The 22,897-nt window shown below is 30.5% G+C and overlaps 1 protein-coding gene across 1 annotated transcript in view; it reads right to left on the reverse strand.

Annotated features, from left to right (window-relative positions):
- Positions 1-13,891, reverse strand: part of cpx (synaptic transmission protein complexin) — a 71,213-nt gene extending 57,322 nt beyond the window's left edge. The window contains exons 1-2 of the mRNA XM_070637748.1: positions 13,714-13,891; positions 10,664-10,881 (exon numbers count right to left, since the gene is read on the reverse strand). Coding sequence (XP_070493849.1) covers positions 10,664-10,718 — 55 coding nt within the window. The 5' untranslated portion in view covers positions 10,719-10,881; positions 13,714-13,891. The remainder of the gene's footprint in view (positions 1-10,663; positions 10,882-13,713) is intronic.
- Between the last annotated feature and the right edge of the window lie 9,006 nt (positions 13,892-22,897).

Consider the following 22,897-nt stretch of genomic DNA (forward strand, 5'->3'; position numbering starts at 1 on the left):
GGAAAAAGGGACAAAATCAATACATCCATTGGCATATTTGAGAGCGATCGAGAAAAAGCATAAAAAATAAAAATACGCCTGCAGTAAAAATTCCAACGAAAGCCCCGGGCCATTTATAAAAAGAGGAATGGCAGAGACGAAGAGGAATGAATGTGAGCACATAAAACAGACAAAGATTCAGCATTAAATAATTTGTGGTTAAAGAGAAATTCTTCTGTTTTTGGTCGCAAGTAATTGTCATCTGTTTCGGTAAAACAGTGGTGGGCAACTTGTGTTCTACGGCACACTATGAATGAGAATGTCATAAACCATATTTTGTGTTCAGTTTCTAGGCTTACCACAAAGGTGTACCCCGAAAAATAAAAGGTTGTCCACCACTGCGGTAGTATGTGATAAACATTCCATCATGTCATCAATTCTATAAATTACTTCTCTTTGATAAACAGCAATTTGAAAGAAATACTAAGACTGCCTAACATTCTCTTTGTCTATCAAATAGAAATGCGCTTATATATCTAAACCATGCATCTGACTCATCTTCGACTATTTACACTTTAAGATATCTATTTATTGTTGTGCTTATTCTCTTCTTTGTTTTATATTACCAATCTTAGTGTATACTGAACAGACATGTATATGAAAGAAGCACATAAGCGTGAAAGAATACCATGAATACAAAAATATTTTTGGAAATATGTATATAGATACACATCAGCAATACACACATATTGCATTATCATAGCTTTCAAGTTGGTAAGTATAAAAGCATAGAGCATGAGATGAATATGAAGAAAAGATCAAATAAGCATAAATGAAGGAATAATTTAGCGAAGAAGAAGCTGAAGTTGTCTAAAAATTGCTTTCTTCCTCGTGATGGCTCGACTGAACATAAATGTTATGCTTTTGCTAGCTCAACATAAAAAAGAAGAAATTTATGAGCTCTCATTGTATTAAAATGTGATTATTTGAACATTTTTTAAGGCTCGAGTTGCCTTTTGAAATTGATTCTGTTGTAAAATAAAAGCTTTAAAATGAAAATTGAATCGCTATATATTTTACATGAGATCATATTGAATTACATGCCTCAAAAGCAGATAATTTTCCACATGTGAGCCTACATTTTAACAAGACCTTTTTGGCTTTTTGTTGTCTATTAAGTAATTACAATGTAACATGAACATTGTAAAGCTTTTCGCGTGTAATTTTGATTTAATTTTATTAGTTTTCATAGATTTTTCTGAAATATATATCCTTACTTTAGTTCAAGGTCAATGACACTTCTTACATTTCAAGAAGAAGTCAACCCAACACGTGTCTTTAGTCTGGTTGTATTCTGTCAACTTTTTGACCCCTACTCTATTTGTATGAGGTGTAATATAAACTTGACCCCCCTCCCCCTAAGTGAACTACCCCCGTATTGAAAAAGTCCATATATCCCTATTTAATTGTGATTTATAGCTTCTTTATTTACTAATAACAGGACATACATAATTATTTCTACATCGACTATCCAACTATCGACCTTCTGAAAATTGCTGATTCACAAGACTTCCTATACCTTGAAAAAATTATGGTTTAGAAAACGTGCAACATAAAATTATAATAACCGTGTATCTACGTGTTTGAAAGGCTTACATTTCAAGCACATATTATAATTAGATGAAATTGTATAGATAGCAAACTTAGACACCAGACATTGTACTATTTTTATCACGACTGAAAAAATAATTATTATCTTTTAAAAAAAAATTGCACGTAATTAAAATTTTTTGATTATAGAAAATTTGCTTATCGTCAATTCCTTTTTTTTTTTTTTGCTATTTTTCCAGTCTAATCTTCCTCGTGTGGAAAGAAACAATTGAATTTTCTAAAATAATAATCATATTAATTCTATGGGATTAATTTTAATCATTCACATTTAGAGCTTCTTCTGAAAATAATGATGATTATTGTTGAAGATATGAAAATCCTAAAGATCTTCATCACATATGAAATTCTCATACATTAGACTTAGTCCCAAAACAATTCAAAAACTCTCAATTTTCCTCATCTTCATGTTATTTATTCTTTTATAAAGGATGTATTCAAATTTACTTAATTTTCCTATTCAAAGCAGTAAGTCCGGAAAGTTCATGGTCGTGAACTTGAAAATGAAGCATTTTACAAGTAGAGAATGTGGCGCATACCGGAGTGGACTAGTTGTATGTCAAGTTCGGAAGAAGACTAACCTAAGTAGCACTTATTGGTTAATCGATCCAGAACCCGACACCAGACCGACATGTCTTGGGCATAATAGCAGATTTTTTGGAGTAGATATTACAATGTGAGTCAAAGTGACAGCATTTGCTCAATTTCTATCGAAAGTTAATGTGTTGGAAAAAGGAAAACCTCTTTAACAATCCTCAATAAATTTGTACCCAACATGCTTTAATTTTCACCTACAACCACAAATTGTTTAAATGGAGAACAAGAATATTGTGTAAAAATTAAGAGAAGAAGAGAATGGAAAAATTTTTCCCTTCCTTAATTAAAGCCTATAAAATATATAACTTCATTAATCTACATGGTATATATGCGGAAAGTAAAGGAAGCTTTAAGGTGCCTCAATTTATGGGTTAATGCTGTGTGATTACCGATATATAAATATAAACTGCACGTAGAAAAGTTTCTTCATTCCATTTCACCGTTGCCCATCCCTAATTCCTTTTCATTATAGTCGATTTTTCGCCTCCTTGCCATTTTCTTTTGTATTTACTTAATTTCATGTTTTATACATAGACAGCCACATGAAAGGCGAATAAAGAGATGGAGAGACAGAGAATGTGAGTATGAAAAAAGATTAGTAGAATTACTCTGTGTACATAACATCAGAATTAAAATCAATAAAATTTATTTATGAAGCAATAACAGAAGGTAAAGCAAGTAATGCTTATTATGTGGTATTTTTAAAACCTTTTGATGATGGTTAAATGGATTACAATCCTATTTTGTTTGATTTGATTATACTGGATTAGAATTCATTCTTAATGATTGATTGGAAGTGAAGTGCTTAAGTTTGGTTTAGTCACGTATTTAGGGAGGATTTTGGGGGGGTCGAATTCCCCCTCCTACATATCCCCTTCCCTCCTACTTTTCAAAAATTCCTGGCTACGCCTCTGCTGTGATAGTAAATGAATGAAGTCATACAACATACAACGTATAGGTGTATACAATACACCCAATAAGCCTAATGTTAATCCTATATATGATTTTGTTTTTTGTATTTTCAAAAATCAACGTAGTAAAAGGAACGAGATTGTGTATAAACACCATGTGATTATGACAACCATTCGTAAGAATAGCAAAGGCAATAGAACCTACGGTGTGTTTATTTTTCTGCCTCCCTTCAACGTAAAAATGTTAAAGCATTTTGTTAGTATGACAGTGGATTCGAAACCTGATAAAAACTTTCATTGCAAACATCTTTATTTTTTTTTTTGTGCTGTGGCATCGCTAAGTCTCAAATGTTTCCTTTTGTTGTTTTAGGGATTTTGTTTGTGCCGCGTACAAAACACAAGTAAAAAAAAATAAAAATATTTTGTTGAGAAAAAGGAAAATTTGTGCGGAGAATGTGATACTTATAATGTTGTCTATAGAGCATAGAACGTGCTTTATTTATAATATTTGTTATTTGTCTTTTCGAAGATTCTGACGGTTTTGCGAAAGCAAATAAAATTTTATCAAAACATTCTACTCAAGATGATTCGAATGTTGGTTTTTATCGATGTGGGGAAAGCTTTGTGATAATGTCGCATGACTGACTTTTCATGATTTTATCAGCTTTAAATTCATATTTTTTCAGAATCTTTTTCTACTCAATGACGTAAATATACTCGCAGGTTAAAAATACCTTGAACTTCCTAAAATTTGCCAAAAATAAAGAGGCATAAATAACATTTTAAATGCTTTAATTTTGCCAAAAAAGCGACCTTTCAAGAGCATAATAAATTTTCAAGATCCGTAACATTTCCTTTCTTCAAAAAGCTTATGAAAAGAGTAAACTTAATTAATAATTTAGATTTAGGGAAGAAGAAATGAATTTACCGAGCGCAAATATACTTCTTCTGTATCATCAACGTTCATAGAACATTTCTACTGGCTAACCAGTGAGTAAAAACTTTCGCACTAGAAAAATCCATTATAACATTCACGTGCACGATAAAAAAAGATACTTGAAACAGTTTGAAGAGTAAATGTGGATGAAGGTCAATGTAAACATTCAACATTGCTAAATGGATGTGTGTTTGTTCCACCCTTGTTTTAGTTTCTTCTTAAATTCCTACTAATTGATGTTGTTTCAAGAAAGATTGAAGTAAATCTTTTAAAAAGTCGAGAAATCATGACGGCACGAGGAGAGAAATGAAGCTACCATTAAATTTTGTGGCCTAAATTTTTGGAAATTTTTTCATAGCTATGAGTAATAAAATCATAAGATCAGTTATTGGGTAGATGAAAGGAAGGAAAAATTACAAAGTCAATTAGCCTTACATCCATCAATTATGGAAGAAGGAAGAATGAAAGCACGACCATAAGTTGCCATTTAATTTATGATGCTTTTAGACCCTCCCGTACACATAAAAATAAAGCACAACAATACAGAGACATACATAAGAAATTGGAATTTATATGGCAGTTGAGTTTAATAAAATAGCAATCATTTGCAGCACTCCTATACTTACATGATATGGTCAAGTTGGGTATTTTTCTATAACGAGAAAGCAGGTAGCGCATTTTTGGCTTTTTATATTGTTTAATATGCAATAATTCTATACATTGAGTCAAACTATTATTCAAAATTATATTCTCGTCAAGTATTGATTTATGTGAGCACATGTGTGGAATATTTTTGATGGAAAATAATTGAATAATTACAAATCGAGGGGAAATTGAGCATTCTCACTACCAAACAAATGCTCCTTTCATGTATGTAACATATGGTAAAGTTTCATGTTGGTTTTGGGCAGATTTTTATACATATATCCACATAAAGCTGTAAATAATAGCTTTTTGGAAATGATTTGGAAAATTGGTGATCAATAAAACATTAAAGAATTTTACAGCTTTCTTCGAGTACATGCTATTGCTTAACATTGCTGTATAAAATATCAGAAAGAGATTTTACAGTAATCAGGAATTGGTCTACTTAAAGCTTGGATCAGTATCTGGTTTGTTTATGTTTATATTCTTATTAAGTTTATCTTGATTGTGTACATGACAACCGTCGCTTAATGTTGTGCTTGATTAAAAATATATGGCACGTGCTTTCATAGTTTACTGAACTTTTGTATATTTACCATGAGATGCGGTTTCATCCACTTGGGTATTTTAAAATAAATTTCCATAAATTTGATGGTTTACCTTTAAGTGCCCCCAATAAATAGTCGATTTTATACAGTAGTAGATAGAGAACTCATTATCCTCGTTAATAATAATTCCATCAACTTCAGCACTAACGATTACCACAAATTTATCAGAAAATACCCCCCAACTACTTGCTTTGCACTTGAAATTCAGTCATTAGTGACAGAAATACTTATGTTAGCTATTTAGTTACAACATACATGTACGCTACCATGACTGATGTAAATGAATAATCTTAATGACATTTTCATGTATATTATGGCGCTATTTACTCTTATACTTTGATTAATTACAATTTCGTATGTTTGCACGTTTTAATTTTCATGGGTTTTACATCATTTTTGTGTTTGGTTAAACATTTTCATATTATTAAATATTTTAGTTTGGTGATGGGTTAATGCATAAATTTTGAGGATTTATGATTTATTTTTGAATTTCTAAAACTAAATCATCAATCATTTACACAAAAGAGTGGGAGTTTACGACAAATTATGCAAAAATATGGCAATTATGACAAACCGATTTAATTTGTCGACCAAAATAGCTTAATGAGAAATAAAGCCATATTCATTTAATGGCTAGACAGGGGCGTTGTGATAAATATTTTTAAGGGATGCGTTTTGAAAAAGGGGTTGAGGGGTATGACACTCCTGAATACGCCTCTGTGGCTAGGATAATGAAAATCCATTTTTCAAATTACGAATCTATTTTTGAATGATTATTTCTAATTGAAAAAAAGTTCAATAATTTCAAATATCCATTAAATAAGAATCCTCCAATGAAGCATGACGCATGAAAATTTTGAATCTTATAAAAAGTCTTGGCACAAAATTAAATTTAGAATGAAATTTTTAAAAACTTTGAACATTATTTAATTACTAAGTCAATCAATCAATTTAGAGATACTCTGAGTCTGCAGCATCTTTCAATAATAAACGTCGATAAACAAAAAAATATTTGACACAAAAAAAAAAGTTATTTTTTGAGTAAAATAATTTTCGACATAAATCAAATTTACAGAAGGATCCAAGGATTATATCTGGTGCTCAGTTTTCATCAATCAATTTGTCTCAATGTAAATAACATTTTAACTTGCTTTAGTTGATTGATCGATAAATGAAAAATTAAAGACACGAGGAGAAGTTCCTTAAACTTATGAAAAATAATGTCTTTATGTGTCGAAATTGGGAATTTAGAGCAGTGGTTGACAACCGCGTTTTACTTTAGTATTAAGCCTAGACTGGCATCGTACAAAGCATACAGTTCTTGCCACATCCAGTTTGTCACAGAATACAGGTTCCCCACAACTGATTTAGAGAATTAAGACTGAATGTCAGCCACAAATAAATACATTTCATGTGGTAAAGTTTCTTCCATTACTATCAGATGTGATCAATGATTCTTCCTTTATGCTTGTAAAATAAAATGAAATTTCTCGCCAATGTTTTATCTTATTCGTATTTTTTTGTGGGTCTGTTTGTGTTATTATCTCCTTGTTGGATATGTATTTAAACAGTAATAAGTTTTTTTTTTCCAAAGAATTTCATTTTGTTAATGGCATCCAAGACCTTCACGCAGAAGAAGAGAGAGAGAGAGATAGAGCTAAATTGACAGGCCGAAGAAAATACGAGGAGGGAAATCTAGTAAGTAACCGAATACGAGGCATGAAAAAATAATAAGATATTGCCAAGATTGGATACGATGAGTGCTAATGTTGAGTAGGCATTATTTGTGGGGTAGAATGACATAAAATATATTTTGCATCATCAATTTTATTTATTTTCAAAAGATTTCCATTGATGTCTTTTGAGACTTCTTTTGTGTAGAAGGAATCGAGCCTATAATCTAATAAAGCTTTTCCTTTTGTTTAAAATTCATGGATTATGCCTAATACATAGTACGAAAACTCATGCGCATTCGTTTGTTTTATTGGCTTTGATGTTCCTTCACTTTATTAAAATTGGCATACAAAAAGAAGGAAAGGATGAAATATGAAAGCATTCAATGAATCTAAATAAAGTTTAAATTCAATTTTTTAGCAAAGTTTCGTGTGTATTCTGTTCTGGGAAGCACATCATGGCAAAAAAAGAGATTGGACATAATCACCTTAACTCGTAATACCGAAAGAATGTATCTAATTTTGGATAGACAAACTACATTTAAATCTCAATTAATCTGCTCATGAGTCTACTCAATCAGTACATTCCGGAGCTCGGAAAAGTTATTGTCTATAAAAGCGCTTCAAAACCATCCATGTCTGATCTCTTCAAGTTATGCTGAATATATGTATGTCTCCAAATTTAATAGAAAATAATAAAATCCGAGGATATATGCTAAGCTATTTATTTTTTGCAAGTATTCAACAGAGAAAAGAAATTGAAAAATGGCATAATTTCAATAAACACAGAAAGGTATTCCGGTGGAAAATGAAAATCACATGCCACATAAAACAATTGATTATGATTTACAAATTAAGGATATAAAAATCGTGTGCATACAATAATATTGACATTTACCATGCCATGTAAGAATACCTCAAAGGAGGCTCGTGTACTAGATAAAAATAATACGCAATTTCAGTGTCGTTACCAAGTGCCAAAATCCAAATCTCCTAGAATTGAATTGATATTATGGAAACATTGTTTATCAAAATCTATAATTCCATAATCTCAAGTGAATAAATTAGAAGTTCTATAGAAAATCTAATTGACTAATTACGTTGTTGTTGAGTTAATTAAAAGGAGCTTTAATCAGATATAATTTATGATATTTTGATGGTAGTAAATGATTATTTTTGCATGCAGGTATTTGTACCCGAGCGATACAAATGAAGAAGGCTCCTCTAAGCCTCTTTTATTAGCACCAAATGGAATCTGTCTATTTTTGGCAGACACATGGACGTCAAATGTAAGCCTTGAAAGCTCCGTGGCTGAAACTTCTTCATTTGTGTTGCTCGGGTATGATTTCCTGCTATTCAATAATAAGCTTTATTTCTTGTTAATTCAAGATAGGCTCATAAGTCTTTGTATTGCCAATTTTCATGAAATTATGTCGCATTGGAATATAACATGAAGAATAGATTTGGCTGGTAGTATTATTCTTTCATGATTAACATACATCCCTTCCAACTGGCAATAAAAGAATTTATTCTTTTCCTTTCTCAATCTTTATTGCTCTTCATCATGAAATATATTCCGAATTTTTTGTTCATTTTTATTGAAAGAACTGAATGACATATACTCATAAGTTTTTATGAAACTTTCAAGGATGTTCTACCCAAGATATATACACACTTTTCGATTTTAGCATGCGACTAAGGTTGAAATTTGAATATTATGGTAATGAATTGAGAATGTGTGCGCGTCTTTGCGTTTTTACTTTAGTTAAATCAAATTTTATTGTCTTAATTTTGTTTCTATTTTGAGCTTCCTTCCGCCGACTGTTTCGTGTTTTCATGACCAAAAAACAAGATAAGAATCATTTCGGCTTGCCACTGCTCATAACAGCAGTGAAAATGAAGGATATTTTTGTGATGATAATATTTCTCAGAATATCCTCATCGTGGGTGATGAGCGGAAGAAGGAAATCAAGGGCATATTGAGAAACACGCAAGAAAAGTTTAAATATCAAATTCAATAAAACAGCAGAGAGAGCAAAAAAAAAAATCCAAATGTTCTTATTTTTGTGAAATGTCAAGAGGTTATTTTCATTTCATAACTCGTGCTTTTCAAAAGTCATTGAACTGATGAAAGGAATATCAGTCAAAAGAGTTTTGACGAGATATTTTTGGATATGATTTGCATTGTATGAAAAACGGCCAATGTTTTTGGAAAATTAACGGTCAAAAGAATTTCAAATTTTGAACGATTGGTAATTTTTGAGTGGTTTTGTAAATAAATTGAAATATTCATAGAAAAATCATTAATTTAAGCATTTATAGATAGTTATAAGCTTCCAGTTCAGAAGCTAATGCTTCAAATCTAAGCTCTAATGGATGTATGGTTACTGAGATTCCGCACTTGACATCTAGATGATCAAAGTGAATAAAACATGCTCTAAAAACTTAATTTTTTGGCAACTCTATAAACTATTCGTGTCCAAAATATAAATCATGACGTTATCCTGCACTATAAATTTCTGCCAGATGCATTCCAAAAGATATTTTTCTTTTGTTTATCGAAAATTTATTTCTCTTAATTGAATTTAGTTCCAACAAAAATAAAGAAAACTTTCTGGAAATGAATTTCCAACTGTTTATCTTCCATAAGAGATGAGAAAAAAATCTATAAATACGAAAAAAATTTATTCGGGCATACAAAACTAGCTCCATAAACTTTTGGTTAAGAGATGAGAAAAGTTTAATTTTCTCGTGAGTATCCGATAAATTAAAAACTAAAAATTTTATAAACTGGTTTCTGTTATAGTTAGATTGAAAAAAATTATTAATGAACAGACAAGCTTTGCTGGAATTATTTTATGTTGGATGATTCTCGATTTCATAATTTTAGTGAAATGAAAAAAACTGAAAGTTTTATGATTTTCATTTTTATAGCCAATTGCACTAGTCATAATTAAAGCTGCATGATTTTCATTATTTTAAAATCAATTGTTTGCAGAAAATTTCAATTTCCTTCTTTAGCAGCCCAAACTAACAGAATTTCGGTTATATAACTTAACCTAAAAAAATGTAAACAATAGCAATGCAAACAATCTTCAATTAATGCACTTTTAATTTATAAAATGTTCATTATTCTATGTCAGAAAGTTAGACATAATAAACTCTCGCATGATCAACTTTCCAACTTTTTTGAATGAAAAGCACTTTTCACTTGGCTTATAAAGCATCGAAAGTTGGAGCTGTAGTAGTTTATAAAGAGTAGATAATTTTCGATTATTGCGTAACGCGAAGAATTGGATTTTCGACAACATGCCCCCTTCCCCCCACGCTTCTTTTCCGTAACAAAATTTCAACAACCACCCCCATTCTTAAGAGTGTACGTAACAAGTTAATGTCTCTGTATCAAAATTGTTGAAAAATTCGATTAAACTTTAACAAATACGTAGTCACAACAGACCACAAGTATACAATATTCAAGTAACTTTGGATACTACGACGAAGACAAAATTCAAACGAAATCAAACAAATTTGATTCCTGATTATTTGCTGTATAGCTTATAGAATTTTCTTATCACGTTGTTCAATTATTCTGTCAAAAATTGTCAAGTAGCACAAAAAAAATTTGCAAGAAAATCATTTTCTTACCTTTAACGGCGCTGAGCTTATTTCCGACCATTTGTTTAGCCACGAATGCTGCCATTTTGCTGACTTGCTTTTTTTACTTTGCTTTCTTTACAATAAAACTAATTGGATTTTTTGTTTTTGTAGAATTTTGTTTTTGGGATTAAATGCACGTTTTATATATAAAACTTATGTTTTGTAGCACGTTGAGAAGAGATTCAGTTTTGAAGAAGTGATAGAATCTGAAAAAGACAAATAAAATTGAAGAAAATTAGGTATTTTTCAAAATAAGAGTAGAAAATAACACAAAATATCAAATCGATCAGCCATTAGCACCCTTTAAAATATTCCCTATGTCATCATTCTCGCAGCTATTGATGAACATTAAATAATATAACAATTTTTGATGATTTTGCAACAAAAAATTCAGTTTGCTATGATTTTTACCCAATTTAATGGGATCATAGATAAGCAATTTGTGGAATATTCTTTTATGAACAGAGTTCGAGTGACAAGAAAGCATTTGTTGTCAATTTGCTTAACGTTTTAGCTATGTCTATAATAGTTCAGCTTTAAATTGATGTTCAATTTTTAAATTGAAAGCCTACGTTGACATAAAATTTAAACTCAATTCTATTAAAATCAACATCCATAATAGACATTAATTCCTCAATAATTTTCAAACTTGTTCTTCTAGTTCTATCAGCCCTCCGTAATGCCAATTATTCTTACAATTTCCATTACGATAGCATAATTTCTTACGTAATCATCATTTTCTTCCATGTTTATGGAAGATGATTTGGTAGGAGGACGAAAAAATTTAAATAAAATCAGAAAGTCAAATAAGTCGAATGATTTCAGAACGAATTGTTAATTTAGTTTCGTTATTTCCGCAAATAAAAAATTTTCAGAGTTACATGAATTCATAATTTATCAGTTCTATAAATATTTCAATTGCTGATTTCGTGTCGTCTTTTGAAATTTGTTAGAACATTTTAAAGTGGGTCGGTCAATTTACTTAGAAGGTACACAGCGTTACAATGACCAAAAATCTGACCCCATGTCAGCGTGATTTTGTCCCCAGGTCAGATTCGATGAAATCCAGCTCCAACCCAGAGTCGCGAATACACAACCCACTAGAGTCTAGAATCGAGCCAACTTCGTGAGTGTCAGTTGGCCAACACTCTAAACAACTACGCCACTGCTGTTTTTTCGCTGCTCACCACTTATTTAGCAATATTTCCTCAAACTTACAAGCTCGACAATCGATTTTCGATTTACTCCTTAAAGGTTCATGAAAATACGCAATCTTGATAATAAAGTAGCAAACTAGTAAATTTTTCCGTCTCCGTTCTCGTTTTACCTGCGGGATATTTTTTCCGAAATGAATGGAAGCACGTTCTTTATTGTCGAACACTCGATCAGTAAATATTGACAAAATTGATTTTTCAATTTTGTAAGAGCACCTAGAAATTTATATCAAATAAGGTCGGTGCAATTTATAACTTTGTATGATGATTTTCAATTTACTAGTAAGAAAAACTTTAATTAAAACATCTTTTGCAAAAATTAAAAGAATTTTTTCAATAGCTTTTAGAAAAGTTTATAAATACTTTTTAATAATTCTATAGCTATTCATAAAACTATTCGAAGTTCAGTTTGCATTTTTTAATTTAAATCTAAAAGAAAAAGTTTCAGATTAAAAAACTTGTAAATTTAATTAACTTTAATGGTAATGTATAGCAGTGGTAGACAACCGAATACTTTTCGCGGCCCATTCTCGACCAAAACTGCACACAGCATACGCTTCACAACATTTTCAAGAATTTTTAGTGTACCGTGGCACACAGGTTACCCACAACTGTTTTAGAGCTATTATAATAGTCGTACATATGGTACAGAATTCCACAGTACAGAAACCATTCACAGATTACAGTCTAGACTGTGACAATTCTAAAAATAAGAAGAATTTTGCAAATGGCATTTAGACACTTTCGTGACTAGTTCATTATCATCAAACTAAGTAAATCTTGATATTTCAATCAACTTCTATTGCCTGTCTAGGATATAAATAAAGTATAGCTGAGGTTATGCTAGGTAGGTCTGCTTTAGTAGTCTCATAGAAATTGAGCCAGATATGGAAGAATGATAGCTTGAATTATTTATGGTGTTCACACGTGAACACGAACAAAAATCAATCGTGCTACGACATAGGAAAATTTTCATGCACATCGCTTTGTTACACTTAAAGTTCAATATCACCACTATGTCATCTTTACCTGTCATAAGTGTATAATTTTCTCTTTTATAAACATGTGAATGTAATAGATATGATACAATACATAGAAGTATACACATGGCATTAATGTATAGTGAAAGTTTTTGGTTTATTAAGCAGTTATTAAACTTTCAAAAGAATATGAAGGGAAGTTCCAAAACAAAAACAAAAAAAAAGTTCTCATAGCTCTCCTCACAACTAGTTTTATAAATAAATTTTTTACTGTATTGTGGGGGAGAAAAAATTGCCTCCTTTCCTTTCCATCCTCGTGTGAAGAAAGGCGAGTAGCACACGAGAAAGCATTTTCAACCTCAAAGTTATCGATTTTTCCCTTTTTTCTTCCTTTTTTTCGTTCACATTCGAGGCGAGGATTTTACATGTTCCTTTCTCGCTTTTTTCTTTTATGACAGCCTTCCGCAGGCATAAAATCCGATTGTAGAACTAACTTATGGCAAGAAATTGCAACAAATTTTTAATTGATCGTGGTGATTATCAGCGACTTGTAACCTTTACTGAATACACTAAATCACTCTGTTCTCTTTGTTTTGATGTAAGTTGTAATGCTGTTTGCATGTAAATAAGAAATTTCATTACAGAAGCTAAAAATATGCGGAATTTAGCATTGAAAATTAATTCTATTTAGCATCATCAATTATTCAGCATGACTCATGCATGAACTTCATCATTCACCGCAGATTGAGCAGTCTTCCCATATTTATTGATTTTTATTGTTTATATGGTCTCATTTGTCGATAAATTTTTCTGCACGTATTTATATTTCATTGAAATTACTCACAATTGCTTTGTTGAATTTCAGTAATTAGAATATTAATACACTTGAGAACTTTCTTAATTCACTTTCACAACTTTTTAATTGCTTTAAATTTCAATTTACATGAGTTGCAAAAATTTTTTCTCTTCTCCTCAGTTTTTTGTGATTTTTTTTGTTTTTGTCAATACGGAAGATATTTTTTGGATATGACTCTGACTTATACTTCTGTGGGTGTAGAAAGACAACGTGAAATTTGGCAACGTTGCATGTTTTTTTCGTTTGCCGTTGATTTTTTTCTTTTTTTTTCTCTTTTGAGAATGCTTTATGTGAGAATTGAATTTACTAGTCATTACATTGTTAGCCGTTACATAAAAAGAACTGTTCTGATTATTATAATTTTATAATTTCAAGATATTTATGCTATTTTCGATCAGATTAGCTTTGAATTGAAATTTGTTTTTAATAAATTCAAGTGTTCAATATTTTGAATTCAATTCCCATTGTTTTAATCAGATTTACCTCCTGAATCCAATAAGTGGACGACTCCCAATAACTTTAACTATAAGAACTTCTTTACGGAATTAAAAATAAATGTGTTTATTATTTGAACTTCACAATCAGACTAATATTTACATGAAGGGGTCAACAACTATAAACGGGGAAAATCAACACATTTTAGTTGCAAATACAATTTGAATGTTAAACGACAGTTGACATATTGTCAACAACATTACAAAATTTGATAAAGAAAAATCAATTTATTCAAATCCTATAAACATGAATTGAAAATTTAACAAAATTGACGTTGATATTAAATCAAGTGGCTTAAATAAAGCGTAACATTTAATATTAAATCTCGCAACAACATTTACTTCTTGGAAAAGCGAAATGCTTTATAAATGTGAAATATTTCCATTTTTAAAGAAAAGCTTTTATAAATCCTAGTAAAATTGTGTCGTTTCCTTTTTCGTAGGAATTCTATTAAGAGCAATTTTATTTTAAAGAGTGAAAGAAGAAGTCTCTGGACACATTTCTCGTGTTTCAATTACAAAGCATATTACATAACATAAAATTTCTCGCTAGGAAATTGTAGATGATAATATCAAGGAACTGCTTTGTTACATTACTCTCTCAACTTTTATTATCAGAACTGAGGAATTCAAATGTCAAGAATGAAGTAAAGAATTGGATGAGTTTTTAGTTTACAAATAAAATAAAAAGTCACGTAGAATTAAAATGTTAGAAATTTTATCAAAGAGGAACTGGAAATTTTCTGGATTTAAAGAAGTGGTATGCAACCTTTCGCAGCACACCTTGGTGGTAAGCCTCAGCCAAAACCACACATGGCATATGGTTTATGGCACACAGGTTGCCCACCACTGATTTAATGCAATACATTTCAATGCACATATCCTGTAAATTGTATACATACGAGTCCATTATAGTTTTAAAAATTTAATTTCATTTAAATGCCATTGCAAAGTTTCAAACTTTTTTACAGGTTCTGAAATTCAGCAATATAGTTTTTCTGTACATTTTAAAATAAAGCAAACAATTTTGCATTTTGTTAAATTTTTTTAGACAGATGAAATTTTATTCTTGTTAGGAACAACTTTACATTGTTTTAAAAAAAGTTGTTCCTTGTAGTGACAATTGTTCATTCTAACTTTATGCATGCTCATTATAACCACTTTTATAAATTGAATTCAATTTTTAGTACGTCTGACTTTTAGGAAAAACCCTCGCAATTTTTCATTACTCATCAAATTTTATGCTTCAAATTTAGAAACGATCGCGATGACAATTTGCGTATTGTGCTATAAATATGTATATTATACATTTGGGACATCTGTCTTTAGGATTTTAAAATTATATCATCATTCACAATGTATACGTTGTGTAATATTGATCACATGACTAGTATATGGGCATGAAAATTAATCATGAAATCCGATAAGGTCAAGCCATGATATTTAATTGGCCTGAAGTCTCGTTCCACGATATTCACTTTTTTTGTGATCGAATTGATGCTTTTAACGTTTAATATCATTCCAATGAAAAACTATTTGGACGTCAATTTCGATTTTTAATCAATCACTGAAAACTTTTAATTGGAACTTTTCATGAAATATTTCGTTATGACTCAATCCTTTTTAATTTTTTTGTTTAATTTACATAAATTGATGGCAAATTAAAATATCCATAACAAATTGAATAGGCTTGAGTTTCCAATAGCTGACGAATTATATTGAAAACAATTTATTAAAATATTGAATTGCAATTCAAAATATTTAATAATTTATAAAAATATGAAATCAAGTCTTGTTCCCTAATTGACAAAAAGGATGCTTTAATGGTACATTAGTAGACTTAAGGACCTAAAAGCGATCGCTTTGTCTGATAGGAGTTAAAGCAAATTGTCTACGCTTATGTAATAAAGTGTTATAAATGCTGAAAGTGGACTCGGACTTTATATGAAAAAGTCAGCATAAGCAATTATTCTCTACTCCTCACTAATTAAGTTCAAAGCAACAGAAAGGATTTCTCAATGCCCGAGCGACACAAATGAAAATGGCTTAGTCACGAAATTTTAAAGGCTCTGCCAAACCTCTTTTATTAACACTATATGGAAGGTTCTTAAATTTGGCAGCCATATGGATTCCCTGTCGAAGCCTTCTTCATTAGTGTTGCTCGGATTGTGTCCCTAAATAAAAATACAAATTAATATTCCATGTTTATATTTTTAACGTTGTTTATCGCATTTTAATAGCCACCACTCTAGTCTCTATTCATAATTAATTTTCGACTAATTGATAAATATTGTGTGTTGTGAAAAATCAATAACAAATATAACACAGAGAACGTCACACCAAAAAGTATACATTAAATATAAACTGAGACAACAGACAACAGTCTTACCTTATTGAATATATATTGTACAACAATTAAACAACTTTAATTTCTTTTAAATTCTTTCTTTAGATAATAACTTTTTAGTATGTTGAATAAATAAACACTAAAAATTCTTTCTTTTTTTAATAAATTTTTTAACTTTTTTGTGTATTTTTTTGATTAAAAATTCCTTTAAGTTCAATTTCTATTGCTTTTAAACTCTCGATGTGAATGACTAAAATAAAAATACAGCGAAGAAAGTGTTAATTTTAAAAAATAATTTTCAACTTTTCTTCAATGAATTTTGGTTTCTTTCAATCCTTCCTTATGATAAAATAAATCCGCACGAAAGTGTAACACACGCTAGAATGTGCACGATGTCAATGCGAAAATGTGATCATAAACTTTCTTCTTTCTCTACTTTTTTCTGTATTTCTATTGACACAAGAATGTAGATTTCCACAATTTCTCGTGTTATATAATACACGCAAGCGCCTTTTTCCCAATATTCTTCGCGCTCTCAATTTTATAATGAAAATTCTCTCATATCTCACTCAGTATGTGAGGGGAAATTTTGTACTATACACACGAGAATGAAAGATTGAAAGGGAATTGAAGAAGATAAAAAGAGAATGTTTTACTATAGTAGAGAAATCGATTGGAAAAAATTCTAAGTTTAGGAATTTAAAGTGGAAATTTTAGGGATAATGAAAAGTTGTCGTGCAACGTGCTGTATTCTAGTGATATTTTGTCATTCAGTCACACAATAATATTACTTTTATTTTCTTTTAATATATTGCAATCTCACAAAACAACAAATCACACAAAATTTGAAGCTTCTGCCTCTGCGGACTTCTTTCGCGAAACTGAATTTTTTTTATGATGTTTTCACGAAAGCTCAGACAGAGACCGGAGTAAAGCTAACCGACTGGAAGTGAGGAATAATATTTATTGAACTTGAAAAAAACATACAAAATAGTTGCGCATGTTTTTGAGCTTTTCAATGAGCTTTCCCCTTTCGTAGACAGTACAAAATGAAATTATTTTAAAAGTTCTCTTCATTCCAGCGACTGAAACCATTCGTACATAATGTATGCGGAAACTTATTGATTTTCATATAAACTATGTTTCCTTTAGTTTCTCTGGTTGAGATCGATTTGTCTATGCCAAAAAAATGAAAATTAATAGGGAAAGCTTTGCTTTGATTATTGGAAGGCTTTTTTCGTTTTAAAGCTTCCAAAAAAAGTGAAGAAGAAATTATTATGCAAGATCTGTTTTGATAAAGTTTTGAGGTTTTTGAAGACTTTTTTCCTTTGAGGCAATGAGTTTGAGACTTTAACCAAATAAATTTTAATGAAATGAGGCACTTGATTTAAGTGATTACACAAAGTACTCGACATGAGTAGATATCCATTGAAAATACCACAAAGTATTAAGCATTTCAATCTAAATTAGGATACAATGTTGTATATCCTATTAGTGCATTTATCATACAATGTAGGGTTGCTAAGAATTTCAGTTATTGAGGTTAATTGTTATGATGTGGAACTATATTTTCTGTTTGCTGATAAACATCCGTAATATATACAATCTGTATGTTGCAGGAATTTCCTTTGACATCATCATATAAAAGGTTCATTAATGGCACTAAAAACAGATTTTTATGTAAGCATATAAGAATATTAAATTGGCAATTCATTAAAATATTTTTCCTCTGTAATGAGCTCACATCGTGTCCCAAAATCAATATTTAACATACAGGCATCAGGAGCAGAAGAATGAATCTTTTTTCACTAAGTTTCATTTTTTATTGAATCGTAACATTTCGTTTACAGTCTGCTTTTTATAGTTTCTTGTTGCCTAATTTTTGGCACATGACAGTTGAATACTAAGTTGCACATACATACACATATGATATGAATAAATTTACGATGCTGAAAATTTTACGTTCCTGATAGTGTTACAATGTATCTCAAATGTATTTCTTTATGTGTTCTAAATAAAATTTAATTTTATGAAGCAATAAATTATCATAAAATTGCTTATTATTAAATTGGAGCAGCTATCAGATACATTAGAATATTTATGAACCCTTGAAATTGTATGTAGACCTTAAAGGTCTTAAACTCCTTGAAATCTATGTATAGATCTATCGGCCTGTTTCACTAAAGTGGATTATCCTCGATTTCGGATTATCCACTTCAGTTTTTTGGAAATATCTTCAACATTTTAAGAGTTGAATTATTTTTGATTTCAGTTTATAATAATGTGTCCCGGCCGTGATAATTCAATATATCTTGATTTTTATTGGTCCTTAAGGTGTATTAATTATTCAATTTCTCAGTCAAATCTACTAGATTTACCGCAATCATTGCTATAAATTTGTCAATAATTGAGATCCCAAAATTCCAAATATACGAAAACATTAGTTAAAGTACGCTCTACAAAAATTACAAAATATCTCTTCGAAAACTTTCAAAATGTTTGAGATATATCCAAAAAACTGAAGTGGATAATCCGAAATCGAGGATAATCCACTTTAGTGAAACAGGCCGTATATTTTTAGATTTTAAATGATTAATCGTTCCAATTTAAATTTATTCTGTAAAACCAAAGATACATTTTAAGTCATTGGTTCTAATTTTATGTAAAATATTGAAGGAAATCTGCATGTGCTGCTGAAACATGATATTGATAACACTGGATTGAAAAAAATACCAATTTAAATGTAATTTGATGACAAACCTATGATAGTATCAGGCTATGATATATGGAGAATAAAAAGAGAATTATGCAGTTCGTTAGTATCAATTGAGTGCATCCTTTATAATTTGATATTAAAAAGCGTTTATGTGAATTTTGAACTGTCTTATGTAGATTATGCTAGTTTGTCTATCTAAGATCATCATGTGCTAATGACACTTTTCCTGGAGAGTATACAGCGAAGAAATCGGTCCCCAAGTTAGCTTGACCATAGCAGCATGCCAGATTCAATGAAATTCGTCTTCAGGCCAGAATACTCAACTTAACGAGGCATCAAGCTAGTTAAAATCATCAAAATGAAACTATATGCTATGCATAAGTGAATATTCATAATTTATAATAGAATTATCATGAGAATGTTTGCAGAATTTCATAGAATATTTACGTCGACATAAATTATATCTTCACTTTAAGAAGAGCTGTTAAGCTTCGATAAAAGAAGAAAAGAACTTTTGTGGAAATTTATTACAAAATATTTTAACAAAAAATTCTTTTTCATAGAAACACAAGCAATTCATTCATTGTTCATGATTGAAATTTTTCCATGGGGCTGTTCACTAATTGCGTAACCCTCCAAAATATCGCCTTTTAAACCCCCTCCGCCAAACTCTTTTCCCTGTTTGAGGCGCCATAAAAACTCAATCTTTCCATAGAGCGTTACGTAATAAGTCAACAACCCCTATCTTCTTTTCCTCTTTCATTTCATCTCATTTTCAGTCATGGAAAAATGAATTTCAGCTTTCTCATCAGTACTTTCGTTACTGCTTATGATTTTTTATATAACAATAATTTCATATTTTTAGTCGAATTTTTTTTTTTAATAAAACCCATTTCTCATTTATTTTCATTGTTCTTTTTTTGGGGTAGGAGATTATAAATGAGAATGGTTGGAAAATGATGCTTTAAATAATTTTGGAATCAAAATGAGCAAACCGATTATTTCAGAAACTTATTTTGAAATAAATCATCTACAAAAATGGATTTTATATAGGCAAGGGCGTAGTCAGAAATGTTTTGAGTCACCCCCTTCCTTTCCCCTCTACCTGAAAGAGGGTATTTTACTAAAATCTAATTAGGATGACTAAGGACTATATTGAAATTAAGATTGCAGAATTAAAAGTATGTAGTGGTCATAAATATAAACATTCAGTTCATTATAATTAAATTTTACAGCATTTTTTGAGATTTTATTTGCAAGCAATAAAACATTTTATAGTTTAAAATAAAGAATCATTAAGGAAACATAAAAAGTTTTTCATTTTTATTTCAAAACCAGAAATCATTACACAAAATGAGTAGTAAATTTGATTGTGTTAATTTTTTTATGGAGTCATTGGATCTTAAAAGGAAAAGGATTTATTACTGCCAGCACAAATTATTCATGGCATCCATATGGCGTCCAAGTTGCAATTTTCATGTTAACTGCCATAATAATTGGTTCTTGGATGCCTTCTGTTTCCCATTTGGAAACCATGTGGCTGCCATCTGGCTACCATGAAAAGCATGTTCAGATCGGGTATAACTGTTGAAAATGAGAATTAATTTCAATGTAATCAAGTGAGAAAAATGTACAGAAAGAAATACGTTACCATAAGAATGAGAATAAGGCAGTTTACAATCGAATCTAATCATATGGAAAATGCTACGACATACGACTTGTTTCCCTTAATATCCATCGAGAGTAAGAAAAAGTCAAAAGATGGAAAGAAATAAGAAACAAAAATTTATTGTGATGCGATTTATATTGTGTGTTATTATCGCACACTGTGCAGCCTTCAAATTATTGCTAATGCTGATGCTGCCATATATCTTTAACATTCGATACACACACAAAAAAATAACCCTCCCTCTGGTAAAAGACACACATATTCATCCCCTCTCTCAATTACATTCAATGCTCACATTAAGCAAATCATTATGGCTTAGAGCTTCTATAAGATTATCGGCATTTTATGTCAATGTTATTTTATGCTTTCGTGTATAAACTCTTTTTTAGTAAATAAATAAAAGAAAAAATCTCCTCGTGATTAGATTTATTCACAAAAAGTGTTCATAGAATTTTTTTCTCCCTCTCTTTTGTGCCAGAATCAATGGAAACTCAATTGAAACAAGCAATTCAGGAGCTTAGCATTTTGTTTGCTTACTGTACATTCTGAATCGTTGGATGTTTGCATGCAAATATATTTTTTAAACTATCAGTAGATTTGCAAATGAACTATAAAGGGATTATATTCTAAACAGAAATGAGTATATAGACTTTTGAAACGTACTTTTACAGGACGAATATATTGAAAATTCAAAAGGGTCAACAAAATTGTCAATAATCCCAAAGGTTATGCATTGAAACGATATAAAAATTGATTTTACGCTCTATTATGGATGTTCTAGATTGGATGTTCTTAATCATAATATTAGTTTCTCTATTATTAGGCTGCCTGGACATAGTAGCACGAGTGTGTTTAGGGGAACACGAAAGAAGGGAAAATGTCGATGGAGACAGTATTGAACTTGATATTAGAAATTGGCAAACGTAAGTCAGTGATAGAGCCAGAATAAGGTCCTCTGAGGGAGACGATGGTTCACAATTTTTCTGTATGACTAGCATGACCAGCTTAGTACGTTAGGGGGAAAGGAGAAGGGTGTAGTTAAAAAAAGAGGTCTGACTACGTCCCTAGCTAAATGGCAAAAAAGTGAACATCAAAATAAAGTTTGAAAAGCTCCAAAATTTTAATATTCATTGAATTGTCTAAAATGATAGCATTAGCTATGCCACTGTTGCCAGGATGATGTTTTACGATTTGTAAAAAAGCTATAGTTGCATTCAACATTCAAAGTTTTAATTAATCATAAAATGGTTTTTATGCAAAAAGTTTTCATTATTCACCCCACCTCGCTCACTGCAAATAATTATTTTAAAATTATAGAAAAACACATCTAAATTATTGTTAATTATCTTCTCTCTCACTCAATCCTGTACAATGTAAGCTGCTTTCTCTATCAAATGAATACATCATCAGTAAGCATTTTTGCATTCTAATTATAAAGTAAAATCTCTGTTGATACAAATTTTCATTATTAAGTTCATTTTAAAAACACAATGTAGTTATGGAGAGTGCAAAGTGAAGTGAATGAGTGAAATGAAAGGAATGAAAGTGAAGGAACTGGTATAAAATGTTTTATTGTGGATTTATAGTGCAAATTGAATTATCTTTTAAGGGGTCGTTCACTTATTACGATCGTTTTTAAGGAGAATGAAGGGGGAGGAGCAAGATAGCACGTTTGCGACCTAAGAATTCCTCGAAGGAGGCTGATGATAGAGTTAAAGTAGAAGTCAGCAATAGAGCCAGCTTTAGGCGACAGAGGACCTGACGACATCAATGGGAGGTCATGGATCACAATCTTACCAGCGAAGTATGCAAGTAAGGAATAAGGAAGGTGAGGCAGAGGAGGAGTCACAAACAGAATGATGGGTCTGATAAAGAAACGCGCTAAAAAGGTAAAAGGAAAATAAGTTTATGTAAATCAATGTAAACTTGACGTAAAATATTTTCGT

The sequence above is a fragment of the Chironomus tepperi genome, unplaced genomic scaffold (genome assembly GCF_022539635.2).
Source record: "Chironomus tepperi strain 1889 unplaced genomic scaffold, CSIRO-AGI_Ctep_v1 contig_163, whole genome shotgun sequence".
Classification (NCBI taxonomy): domain Eukaryota; kingdom Metazoa; phylum Arthropoda; class Insecta; order Diptera; family Chironomidae; genus Chironomus; species Chironomus tepperi.